Consider the following 13,719-nt stretch of genomic DNA (forward strand, 5'->3'; position numbering starts at 1 on the left):
ATATAGGTCCACTACTCTTTACTTTTTATATGGTACTATTATTATAATTATTATGCACAAGCTCTGTATGGATTTTCATTGTTAAATGGATGCTGCCCAACTGCATTAAGTGATTGTTCCTAAAAAATCGCAGCCCTTTGTGTACAAACTGCATATCTGACACTTGTGTGATATTTGTTTCACTGTACATATGTCACAATATATCGCCAGTAATAATTGGCTAAATGTATATAATAATGTGGGTAAATGTGAGTGTTATCACTGATTGTGATGTACTTTTACAGCTGTGTGCAAGGAATAGAAATGAAGCAGGTCTTCACTTTCTTCTCTTGATACACAGACATTTATTACAGGCTGGCTGAATATAATTGTCATTCTCATAGCAGTTGCCAGAGTTTTAGCCAGAGCAAATAAAAAGAGCTCAACTCGTTAAACCTGTTTTTGGTGGAATTTACATGTGAGTGAGGGAGAAACAACTTCCTGGAGTGGACAGCACACCTGGTTTCAGTTCAGTTCAATTGAATTTTAAATTCTGACAGTGATATATGTGACCATGATATCTACTGAGTATTTTTAAATGGCAAATAAACTAAGGATTTGAATTGAGAATGAAATATTAATGGTGAAGAAGCCCATTTAGTTCAGTACTTTCAGTGGCTTCCAGTTGAAAAAAACAAAAATATTACCAATATTTTCTTTCTTATGTATTCCAACTTTTGTTTTGACTGATCTGGATCAACACACTCCACATCTATAAATCAGATGGTCACACCGTGTTGCTGAGAGCTTGTTACAAAAAGCTCGTTAGTTAATACAAGGTCACGTCTGCAGCAGGCGGCAGCTGATGACTGATATGTTTGTGGGAGCTTGACCTCAAATACACGGTGTTCCTGCCCTCACGAGCAGCTCCCTGAGGGTCAAATCCAAATGTCAAGCCATATGTTGCACGTGTAAATGTGTGTGTATTTGTATGAGTGATTTGTGGCCCCTCACAGTGTAAATCTGTACATGTAGCGAGCAGGAAAATTGCCAGTTTGGAACAGGCAGTACCAGCAGAAATTTAAATAAGGTTTCACCACTTTCTTAATCTCTTATCTAGCTGGAGATAATGAGCGAGCAGGGAGAGGAGAGGAGTGCAGCAGCGTTCACTTGGCTCACGGATGGTTTGGCTTCTCATTTTGCTGTTGCGTCACTTGACTCCCGCATAGCCTTTCCTGTCAGACGTCAGACACCTGTCCATTCTCAGTTTTATGAATAACTGGCCAGCAGGAGGGTCATCAGGGTCCAATGCATCATCATCCTGCATCACAGCATTATCACAGGGAGCAAGTGCATCATCAGTGCGCCTTGTCATCAATTAGAGGAAAAGGATGTAGGTTTTGCTGGTTTTTATATTAATGAAAGAAATCAGATAAAATAATAACTCTTACTGTGCTCACACAGCTTTTATGAATATACAATAAAGTCTGTGTTGCACAATAATAATTATTATATAGTCCCTGACATTGCCAGTTATACTAAAAAATAATGCCTTTTTAAGGGACCACGTGACTGTCACACTTTCACATGCTTTTTCAACATGTGCAGTGAAATGCATACTCCTAAGGGAGTGTTAAAAGACTAATTTACAGTAAAGAATATAATTATAGAATATGATTATATATAAAAGTAGAAATAAGAATAAAAAGATAAGTATAAATTAAGATAAATTCAAAAATAGAGATGGGGAACACATAGGTGCTGTGGTAGGCACTGTTGCATCTCAGCGAGAAGATTATGGTTTCGAACGTAGGGTTTGCATGTTCTCCTTGTGCCTGCATGGGTCTCCTCTGGATACTCCGGCTTCCTCCCACAATCCAAAGACATGCTGGTTAGGTTAACTAGCGACTCTAAATTTCCCATAGGTGTGAATTTTTGCATGAATGCTTGTTTTTCTCTATATGTCAGTGCTGTGACCTGTCCAGGGTGTAACCTAACTTCTCCCAGTGTCAGCTGGGTTTGGCTCCAGCCCCCCCGCAAACCTAAAAGGTTAAGTGGTATGGCTAATGAATGAATGAATGACTATTAAGATGCTAAAATGTACATTGGTGGGCTCTGCTGCATTTTTGAAATATATAAGAATGTAGAAAATATATGAATCACAGCTGTAACTGCAGACAAAGTGCAGAGGTCAGAGACGAAGTTCACCAACCTGACGGCCAAGAGAAATAAGCATTTTCTGAGTCTCCGTGTGTTAGGGTTGAGCAGACAAGCTCCTTTGTTATTATTTGAAACTGTAAATATGAATGAAAGTGCATGTGAAAAGTTCTAAGTGCAAAGAAAAGTTACCTACCATTAACATGCCAGTAAACATATCCATCTTATTATTATTGAACAAAGTCCAACACACAACCAGTTTAGGAAGTGAACTTTATTTAAATAAATAGCCACATAAATAAACAATCTTTCTTCAACTAGCATTTTCTCTCCTTTCCTTTCTTGTTCGGTTCCTCCCCTCCACACACACACTCACACATGCACACACACACACACACACACACAGTCACACACAGACATGCACATGCGCACACAGTCAAGTAACAAATAACAAAGGATAACAAAGAAAAAAAACATGAAATACTTCTTATTATCCCAAGTTTATCAAAAGGGTCATTTTACAGATTTGCATCAAGAGCCTTAGTGTTTCAATAGTTTTGTGACATTTTTTTCATCATGAGAAAAAAAAAAATTGGTAACAAGAAATATGAATAAAGTGCAATTCTTGCTTCTGTTTACTCAGCAAGCTCAAAGGTCAAAGAAGTTATCAAAAGGGGCCTCTGAGATAACAGCCAATAACGGAGCCATCCATTTTAATTTCTTCAGTGTAGTGATCAGAGATGGACCTCTGATTGTGAGTTTGTTCAGAGAAAGGCACAAGTGTTGGTAATGAGTGCAATCAACAAAAAATTATTGGGTAAAAATATCAATACTGCATGTTTCCAACGTAGAACTGGGTTTGGAAAAACACTGCTCCTCTACAAGATGTTTCACAGATATGAGAGAACTAACTAAACGTCCAATTTTACACATCTCTTGCAGCTTTCTAATATGTCATCTGCACAAATAAATCAGCTTGTTGCAGGTCATTTCTACCTATCTCTAGCCACTTATGGACAACTGAAGAAAAGTTCAACTTCCAGCACAACATGGTATTGCTATGTTGTTTTTTTTTTCTTCTTCTTTTCTAGAAAAGTACAAAAATGAATACCACCATGGTCCTCCTGACAGTAACAGCTAGAGATATTAACAACACGTGTAGCATTAAGGTTCGGTGGCAGCGGGAGTTTTTCTCACAGCAGAAGCTAAGGAGATCATGTGAAAATGCTAGCTAACCACCATGCTACATTTTGAGACAGCATTCAAAGTGAAAATTCAGTAGTGTATCTGTGATAGATCACCCATCTCTTGTGCTGTTCACTCTTTGGTAAAACCCAAATTCTTCCTTTCAGTTTAACAACTACAAGAATGCCGTATGTAGAAACAGCATTTTGAAATGCCTTCAGTCTTTCCTCTCAATTTCTACAGTATCATGTTATTATGTTACATAACGAGTACCCTTTCTAGTCAGCTAGCCAGCACAGCAAGGTCAAACAGACAAATAGTAAAAACAAAAAAAAGCCTCAGGCAAATATTTTCACCATCCTATGTAGCGCCTTATCTTTCCTTTGTATTTCAATGTGAAATATTGCACTGTTCCCACAGTCTTTGTTCTGTCCAGGTTTTTCTGTTTCCAAATTCTTGCCTGAGGAGGTAGTAAAAGCATCTAACAAGAAGGTGCTTATCAAAAGAAGGGAATATGGATTGTTGTATCCACATATGTAAGGTGCTGCCGAGCTGACTGATGTACCTTTTGTGCTTTACTCAATCAGCGAGACACTGTCTTCCTTCACTTTTGGCTGATGAGGATGTAGCAGATTTGAAGCTTGAGGTAAAAGCAGCATTTGCGTAGCTATAATAATCCTGCACAGAAAATTAAATCACAGTTTCAATACAAACGAAAATTTACCCCCTCAGTGAATCTTTGTAAGTTTAGGAAACTATACTGTGTCTTCATTGCACTGCTACAGAGAAATGTCTCATTAGAGAGGTGAACGAAGTAGGGGGAAGAAAAAAAGAAAGAAATTAATTTTGGTCTTCTGCCCAGTCAAGTGTAAAACATCAAGAACAGGAAATTACACAAAAAAGTGACTAAAAAAAGAATGAGGAAGATGGAGCCTTTCTGTTTTCAGAAAATCAAAAACTTAACTTAGACAGCATCAGAACATGTGAGGCATAACTGTATCAGCTAATGTCAGCTCTCATTTCATTCAAGTGAGTCCATCAAGGGGCTGGATGAGAGTCTTTCAGTCTATTATTGCTTCTCTGGCTGTCTGATACGGATTTTTACACCTCATCCAGAGTTTGGTTATTGCTTAGTCTTTAGCTTATATGATATAAAAAGCATTCACACAACATACACGTGTGTGCAACACGTGTACCCCGTGTTGCTAAATAAAGTGTACATTTGTCGCTTGCATCTGCTTTTTGTTCTTTCTCCTTAATTCTGCTCTCTCTTCTTCTGGGCTAAAAATCAAGTCGCGTTTGCTCAGAGCTTCTTCAACAGAGAGAGCAGTCGTTGGTCTCAAACATGGCTGATGTTTTACTTCACCATCACACAGCTACTGAGCTGCTGCTGCCCGGCCAGACCCAGCTCCTGCATGTCAGGATCGGTGCTGGAGGCCACACCCAAGCTCCACGCCACTGGTTTGGAGAGGATAGGGAAAGTGCGTTGTGTGGCAGACTGGTGGTGCTGCTGCTGGAGGCTGGAGTGGGGGTGAGGGTGGGGTTGCTGGCTGATGTGCAGGCGAGCCTCGAGAAGGTAAGCAGCTGAGGCCACGGGGGACAGCGAAGAGGAGTAGCAGGATGAGGAGGATGAGGAGCAGCCAGAGGAGGAAGTCTCAAGGGTTTGTTGCCAGGGGCCGTGCTGTAGCCCCACTGAAGCTTGCTGAGGAGGCAGGGCGGAGGGGGCGGGGGTGTCAAACAGGGTGGAGGAAGCAAACACGGTAGTAGGTGGAGGAGAGGGTGACTGCTGCTGAGCCAGAAAGAGCAGGGGATTCTGGGTAGGTCCTTTCTGAGCTGCTTGGACCTGAGGCTGAGGCTGGTGTTGGATCTGCAGCATCCTGGAAAACAGAGACAGAAGATCAGACTCTGTGTCCACATCTGGATACACTATTCAGGGGATAATCATGTCAAGGTTTTGAAACTACATTTTCCATAAGGGAGTCTAATATAGTGTAAAAACTTAATATTCTGCAGTTATGAGTAGCATCTTTAATCTGTAATTTCTAAGTGGATTGATTGTTCATTTGCGATAGACATACGTCACACTGCATCTAAAAACATATATCTTAATTTGAGTTACGGCTCCCACAAGGAGTACAACATCTAACTCACTGTCTTTGCCTTCATACCTGTCCCTCTGCACCTCCCTTCATCCTCTCCCTCATAGTTTGAAAACTTCAGATCTACATGATGTAATATGTGTAAAGTAATAACAGTGTGTTGTCATGTAATCGTCTGTCTCACCTTTGCTGATGCAACACCTCCTCCAGCATGCTGCGGTGCTCAGAGAGAGCTGGACCCAGTGACCCTCGGCTGCCGCGGTTACAGGAGGGTGGAGGGACAACCTGCCTCGTCAGACCCTTGATCTTATTTAATCCCAGAAGCCCCTTAGTGCGTGTGTTTTTCCTCAGCTGCTGGCGGAAAGCTTTGAGGCCTGCAGAAAGGCATGGGAAAGTGTTACACAATACTTCTTTGATCCGTTACTGTGACACATAAGACGTGAGAATAATGAAAATCAGATTTGATAAATGACGCTGTATTTCGTGATCCTGCTCCTGTACCTTGTGTGAGGGAGGTGTCGGAGGCTCTGCGACCCTCTTGAAAGCTGGCAGCGGGCAGGCTGCCCTGCGCCTGGGGAAGGAGGTGGGAGGAGAGGGCCAGAGGAGCTCCAGCTGGCACCAGAGCTCCACCTTCAGCCCCAGAGGTCAGAAATGTTGACATATCACCCATAGCAGCCTGCAAAGTGGGGGTGGGACTGGATGAGGACTTTAGACAGCTGTCAGAGGAGGCACCATCAGAGGGACTGACCACGATACCTACAGAACAAGAATTGAGAAGACATTAGATTCTGTACGGCTGAAAGAGCACGTATTAACATGTGCTTTGTGCTTTTATGTTTGTGTACTAACATGGAGGATTGCACTGGTGGAAACGGGCGGACACCTCAGCCAAAGTGTGCCTGCGGGAGGTGGTGGTGGGAGGAAGCAGGGGCCCGAGAGTTTGCGTTGCCTCCTCCTCCTCCAGGTCTCTGGGTCGCACCTCTTCACTGATGCTCGTCTCCAGCAGGCTGTTGGGTGAAATGGAGCGATTCCAGAGCAATCTGTTCAGACTGGCCTCCACTGGAAACACCACACGCTGAAACAGAAGGAGGATGACTGTTAGCCACTGACTGGCAGGAGACACATGGGATGCAGTATTTGCATCAGAGTGGAGGGTGAAATCTCTGAATACTGTCAAGTTTTATTTCACATTTACCTGGAACAATCCACCTTGATCACACTCCATCTCCGGGTACACAGGTGCAGTATTTTTGGCTGGGAGTGAAAATGCGGTTGTCCTAAAGCTGTCGCCAGACTCCATGATCACCTAGAAGCAAGCAGGAAGCACACAGCTGTTTAGACTTAAAATAGAGGATGCGGCCTGGATCAGGACTAGTTTGAGCTTGATACGCCCAGCTGGAGTGCTCACCTCTGGGCCGGTGGAGTCGGAGGTGCTCCTGGGTCTCTGACTCCAGGATCCACACTGGCGGCTCAGCTGCTGGGTGCGATGCTCTCTCACTCTCTCCAGCAGCAGATAGTAGATAGCAGAGAAGTGATTGTAGCTGCTGCTCTGCAGAGACTGAGGAAGACAGAGGACATTAGATTAGAGGTTTTGCCACTTTGTTTACCTTCTGTGGCTCTTGATGCCAGTGTATATCCTATAGCTGTCTTTAGCCAGGTGTAACTATAAATATAATCTCTTTGGTGATGACAGACCAAGAAATTGTCTCTGCTTTTAAAAACAGAAGGCAAATGTCTTAAACTCCCACCTACTCACTGCCCCACCTCAAGACACAAGTCTCCTGAAACTGTATAAAACACATAAAAAAAACAATAAAACACCAAACATCTTTTCTTGTTCAGTCACCTCGATAGTCCTCTGGCGGTCAATGCCCAGTGTGTTCATGATGCCCAGCACGGGTTCGCTGTAGTCGCCCAGGTTTGAGTTGTACTCTGTGAAGGAATGGCTGAGGGTCTGGTGGGCGGCTGTTGGGTCTGCCAGCATCCAACGGTGCTGCTTGATCTGGGCCACGCTAATCCTCTTGGCCGGGTCCACGACCAGCATTTTACGGATCAGGTTTTCACAGTCTGGAGGACGTAAACAGCAAATGAGTCTTGGGGTTGCATGCGATTTGCATTTAAACAGAATTGGTAATTAGCAGTAATTGTCGTGATTAGACGTGAGGATAATGGATACCTTGGGACATGAAGAAAGGGATTCTGAATCGCCCCTCTGTGACTCTCTGTCTGAGGGCAGGAAGGCTGGGTCCATCAAAAGGAAGCGAGCCACAGACAAGAACATAAAGTACCACACCGAGGCTCTGTGCAGAAAGTAGCAAATATGAGAATGTTAGCAACATTTTAAAAATGTTAATGCTTACTCTTCGAATCATCCTGTCTATATTTTCCTCATGCAAGCTTACCCAAATGTCCAGCTGAGGCCCCTCATATTCCTTCCCTTCAAACACTTCAGGGGCAGCATAAGGCGGGCTGCCACACCATGTAGACAGAGGCTCCCCTGCATTGTAGAAGTTTCCAAATCCAAAATCTACAAGACACAGGCAGAGATATATAACAGTTTTATTATTCAAACTTGTTTGTTTTCTCTGCATTGAAGCATGACGAGCTCAGGGCATCCTTTAACAACAGTGTCTTTACCATTTACCATCACTACCATCATCATTACCATCCTGAGGTTCAGAGACCAGATCATATAGAGTAAACATATAACAAAATACATGTTGTCTTGCTCTGCTCTGAGAGTTAAGCTATAATATTTCTTTATGCAAGAGTGTCTGCTTATGTGCTGAATTCATTTCCTCTGGTTGATGTTAGTCTTGGTAAAATGAATGAATTATTCACACTTAATTAGCACACAGATGATTTAATTAGAATGGTTTAGGAATCCCAGAACAGCGAATACTTTCTTCAGGCAAAAACTGAACAGAATACTAAAACAGCAGGGAGGTGCAGAGAGACGGTGTCAGTATCAAAGCATTGATTTCTAATAAAAAATCAGTTAATAGTCTCTGTCTCACATAATACAGCACCTTCCTCCAAGCTAACCAGTAAGCACGGTAATGGTAAACAGTATATGGCAGACATACCAGCCAGTTTGATATTCATGTTGGCATCCAGCAACAGGTTCTCGGTTTTTAGGTCACGGTGAACGATGTGGTGTCGATGGCAGTAGTCCACTGCTGTAAGAATCTGCCAGAACTTCTTTCGAGCCTCATCTTCACTCATACGGCCATTTGAGGTCAGGTGGTCTGCAGGGACAGAGGATATTTTAGTCAAACATGTCGGTCTCTCTATCCGACTGTTGAGGATTGACAGATTCAGCCTTCATTATTTGCGAAACAAAATTTGAAAGCTGAACTCACCAAACATCTCTCCATTCTTTGCATACTCTGTCACGATGTACAGCATGTCTTTGGTCTCCATGACCTGAGAGAAACAAAGAGTGAAAAAAGAAACAGTTTATACCCACTGGGTTATAGGCAGCTGGTGATGACAAAAAATACATTTTCAGGTTAAAATCAGTTCCAAGTCCTTCAGCGGTGCCTGCTCCAGGCATTTCTAGGCATGAGACATTTTCTAACCACAAAAATCCCCTTTGCATACTTCTCCAAACACTTGTTCCACTCGCACAAAACACCAACACCCTGGCTTTCCATGATATGTCCTGTTGCATAAGCCAGCCGTCAGTGACTTCCTGACACACACACACGCACGCGCGCACACACACACACACACACTGACAAACACATATCAGATGGTTAGAAATATTTTCCTTGAGGCTGACACTACTTGGCAATAAATTCTAGTGTTGAATTTCAGGCTAACCCTGGCTTTTATTTCTTGGAAACACAGGGTGTTCACATGGGTCCCGTCTAGTGTATCCTAAACACCAGAAGTGCAATCATGGGCCGGAAAGACGCAATTCCCAATCCTTTCCTGGAGCTCACAGAAAGCTTCCATTTCCCAGGAGAGCCCTCAGGGGGACAAAGCAGCTGAGATAAAAGCTTGTACAACAAAGCAATTTTTGTCAGATGACAAAGCCCTGTCTGGGTAATGCTGCTGGCCAACTCAGAATAAAATGCCACTAAAGTCCACTGAATGGTGGAACTTTTTTCTTTTCAGCCACCGACCCCGTAAGAACACCAGGCAAAGAATGATTCAATACACAGATGCCTCCAAGCAGGGAGTAGTCTTTATCTGTCAGATAGGGCAGCTCTCTGGGGCTCTGTCACCTTGAGGTGCAGCTGACGTCAGGGCTCTGAAAACCAGGCACGGCACGTCAAGTGCCCTCAACAACCCTAGAGGGAAGATTAACCCCTTAACTGCCATATTTTTCCCTTTTATTTGCTATAAAGTAGCTTTAAAGTTATTAAAGCTGTATTCAATTTACAGTGAGTGAAATATTTCAACCTGAGACACCATGTTCTTATGGCTTTACCTTTGTAAGTATCTTAGAAGTATTTTACATGTCTTGCATCAATTTATACACATTCCCTCAAATTTCTGCTTGGCATTTTATTTACAAATTCAGGGGTCATGGCAGATCAGCATAGTTTGTACTAGCCGGCCCATTGATGGCCTCTGGGAATGTGGGATTTTGGGGGATAAGAGGGGAATGTGTGGTTGATACAAGGTCAAAGATAGGATGAGACAAAGACAAAGGGGAAGGCTTCAATGATCCTTGAAAATAAAGGAAAAATATATTTTTTTTTCTCATGAGACCAGTGAGAGAATGGAGCAGCTGATTTCTCAGGTCATAGGTCTCAGACGGCTCCCCAAAAAACTGCACCAACACTTAGAGGATGTAGGCCCTGGATCACAAGACAGTCTTGTGCCACCGTCCTCCCTTTTGTACAAGAAGGACAGAAATAGGGGCTGCAGTGATGAAGACGGTTGCTTACCATCACTGAGTACCAAGCATCTGACTATCATCACCTTAGACAACCCAAGGGCCTGGAGCCATTTACAAGGATGTATCACATTCAGAATACAGATGGACACGATCATTCAAGTTAGACTACAAATCTATCAGATACAGATAAAGCCGAATGGTTTACTGTCTCTCTTGGTCAAATGATATTTGTCTATTTCACACGCTTCTAATGGCAACATTAAATATTACTGTCACTGAATTTCCACAGCTGTTTGTTTTGGTTCTAACCAGACTATTAGCCCTGAATGGAAACGCTGTCAAACCTCTCTAATGGTTATTGTCTCTTTACACTTGCTTGAAAGCACTAATACACATGGGTATAATATTGTTGCAGTATCAATATTTGGTTATTGAGCAAGCATTATACTAGGTCCTCAACTACCCAAATAATCAATTAATCATTTGGTCAATAAAATGTCAGACAATAGTGAAAAACATCCGTTATAGTTTCCTTAAGCCCAGGGCGGCATCTTTAAACTGCTTGTTTTGTCTGACCAACAAACCTAAACACAACAATATCTAGTTCACTGTCACATAAGACAAAGAAAAGCAGCAAATGTCCACAGTTAAACAGCTGGAAGAAAGGAATATTTGGCATTTTTACTTGAAAAACTGATAAACATCAATCAATCATTAACTAGTTGCAAAGAAATTAAAACCAGACATGAAGTAATCCACAAAAAGTAACAAAACATTAAAGAGGTCAGAAAAAGTTGAGTAAAAAAAAAAGAAAGAGAGAAAGGAAAAAAGAAAGGGCTTTGCGTGTTTGTTTGCATGGGTGTTTGTTTGTGTGTTTGTTGCCAGACGCGTGCCACAGCTCTCGCAAGGCCAGCTGAGGGGAAAAAAGCGGATTCTCTCCACTAAGTCTTCAATTTGATTAGGAGTAAAGAAGCGCTTTGTGAGTTGGCCTTCACGTGACACGCAGACACATTGCACTTGGCTTTAACAGATGCTAATTGGGCTTAATGTTCAGACCTGTGAACACATCTTTAACCAGCTGCACTCTCCTGACTGCTCTGTTTCCCATATCTCTGCACTCACTTCTGACATTATACAGAAACAGAAACAGAAAACATCTTAGAAATGCATTGTTCTCAGCACTGACTGGTACCATGGTTGTTCTTGCAGTCTATCTGTAGCACACACACACACAAACATGCAGACACACACACATACTGGGAGAGGTCAAAAGGGATTGCACTAATGCTGTTGTGCTGTACTTATGATTCAATGTGCTTTGAGAGTCAGCAGCACAAAACAAGCAAGTACAAACCACTTAGATAACAAATTCCCCTTATTTTTGCCACACATAATGGCACTGCTACATCCACAAATCCACAATAATGATGCACAAAGCGCTGCACCAGAACATTGTTACTGAGGGCAATGAATTTGTCCCTAGTTTGCAAAGCTCTCTGCACACGGAGTTGTCACAGACCAGACTGCACAGTGTTTGGTGACAGTGACATTCTGCACACATATGTGCATGCACAACAACACTGCAGGAAGATGAAGATAATACACACCTGGTACAGTTTGATGATATGAGGGTGGTTCAGCAGCTTCATAATCTGCACTTCTCTGTAAATTTTCTCCAGGTTGGAGGGATTCAGCCTGGTCTTATCAATTATCTTTATAGCAACCTGAAAAACCACAGAAAATTGTTTGCTTGTAAATAAAAAAATATTTTGCTTTGCATCCAAAAAAAAAAGCACAGTTATGTGAAGAGCTGCTGACCTGTGTTTTGGTGACTTTATGTTTGGCCAGTTTCACCACTGCAAAGTTGCCTTTTCCCAGAGTGCGGATGATCTCGTAGAAGCCGACCTGCAGTGGCCTTCCCTGGGCAGGGCTGGACTGAGCCCCCCGGCTGTTCTCTGTCATGATCACCATAGTGCACCAACAGTCTGGACTTACAGTGTTGGGATAAATGAAGGCTTGTACCTGCAATGGCAGGGACAGAGTTGCAGACTGTATATTACATGGATTCCTATTTTACTCAAGCTTCACAGATCTATCTATCTATCTATCTATCTATCTATCTATCTATCTATCTATCTATCTATCTATCTATCTATCTCTCTATCTATCTATAAGTATGTATATATGAGGGCTTATATGCCCACAGAATATCGGCTCCACACATATTAGGTTAAAGCAAGGCAAGTTTATTTATATAGCACATTTCATACACAAAGGAAATGCAAAGTCCTTTATATGAAATAGATCAAAAGTACAGAGCATAATATAAAAAATATTAATATGTATAATATATCATATGATATTAAGATGTACAAATGCATGAATATATATATGAAATATATATATGTATATATAGATATAGGCCTATGCATAGCCTAGCTACAGTGCAGCAGCGTGAACACTCTTGTATAACAAGTGAGTTCAGTGGGGAAAAAGAAGCCTGTGAGTGAGTAATGTAAAATGTAAAAAAAATTCTTAGTGATACTAGCGTTAGTCAAAGGAAAATTATTTTATTTTAGGTGTACAAATACATATCCCAGTTCTAAACAAGGCTTAAAATGGATAAAAAACGTCTTATTAATGTGTTAATAATATAGCCATAATTCTATTACAATATACAGGTAGGCCTACTTTGTTGTCTGTTAAACATAACCGACTAAAAAGAAAGTAAAATTGGTGAGTAACCAGACTGACTAAAACCGAAGGGTAGCTTTGGATCGGGTTAGGAGATTGCAAATTAGCTAGTAAAATGTGGGTAAAAAGTCCAGTCTTACCTTAAAAAGCGGACATACACCACCGTCTCTCACAGTTCAGACAGCTCACGGAGGAAACGTAAACCATTCCACAACCAGAGCGAAGTATTAGCAACACAACAAAGAGGAAACACTGTAGAAAACACGCGCGGAGCAACTTTTTCCTCCCGTCTCTACTTTAAGTTAATACAACAAGTCTTTGGGCCCGGGACTGGGCTGCGGCCGGTGTGTGCCTGTGCGCTCCGCCGGAATGCAGAACAGAGGGCTTCTGCACTCACAAGGGGAACTCCTCCTCGCCTCCTCCCCCTCCTCCCTCCGCCACCATAACAAATTGATACCCACCTTATTAACGTCACACTCGCGTCAGAGCTCCGAGCTGGGTGCAAGGCAAGGCCGGACCCAAGCGCAAGGCAAGGGTTGCCCAGCAACCGCGCGGCTCGGGCGCCCGGTGACGCGAGTGCTGATGGAGGGGTTGCTTAGAGATGGGAACGGTGACGTCAGTCGTAGAGATGTGTCACCACGTGATGTTTCCTTCTGCCGGGCTGTTGCTCGCGGGCAGCCTCGCTCTCACTCCACAGACCGGCAGCGCGTGCGGCTGCAGCAGGAACAAAAACTGAAAGCAACTGGTGACAGT

General features: G+C 42.6%; 1 protein-coding gene across 1 annotated transcript; it reads right to left on the bottom strand.

Moving 5' to 3' along the window:
* Positions 1–2,392: 2,392 nt before the first annotated feature.
* On the bottom strand, positions 2,393–13,383 carry sik1 (salt-inducible kinase 1). Its single transcript, XM_056389371.1, has 14 exons — positions 13,107–13,383; positions 12,091–12,294; positions 11,880–11,996; positions 8,783–8,846; positions 8,507–8,668; positions 7,823–7,947; positions 7,597–7,720; positions 7,267–7,487; positions 6,829–6,978; positions 6,616–6,726; positions 6,270–6,495; positions 5,922–6,176; positions 5,605–5,794; positions 2,393–5,198 (listed from the first exon to the last, which is right to left on the bottom strand). The coding sequence occupies exons 2-14, from the start codon at positions 12,241–12,243 to the stop codon at positions 4,679–4,681; spliced, it is 2,418 nt and encodes an 805-aa protein (XP_056245346.1). The 5' UTR covers positions 12,244–12,294; positions 13,107–13,383; the 3' UTR covers positions 2,393–4,678.
* Positions 13,384–13,719: the final 336 nt, after the last annotated feature.

Source organism: Seriola aureovittata, chromosome 11, assembly GCF_021018895.1.
Source record: "Seriola aureovittata isolate HTS-2021-v1 ecotype China chromosome 11, ASM2101889v1, whole genome shotgun sequence".
NCBI lineage: Eukaryota > Metazoa > Chordata > Actinopteri > Carangiformes > Carangidae > Seriola > Seriola aureovittata.

Coding starts and splice junctions, on each gene's coding strand:
- sik1 (XM_056389371.1), bottom strand. CDS start 12,243: ATGGTGATCATGACAGAGAACAGCCGGGGGGCTCAGTCCAGCCCTGCC. Junction 7,948..8,506: donor CATGAATATCAAACTGGCTG/GTATGTCTGCCA, acceptor TGTGTCTTGTAG/ATTTTGGATTTGGAAACTTC. Junction 6,979..7,266: donor ACCGCCAGAGGACTATCGAG/GTGACTGAACAA, acceptor TGTCTTCCTCAG/TCTCTGCAGAGCAGCAGCTA.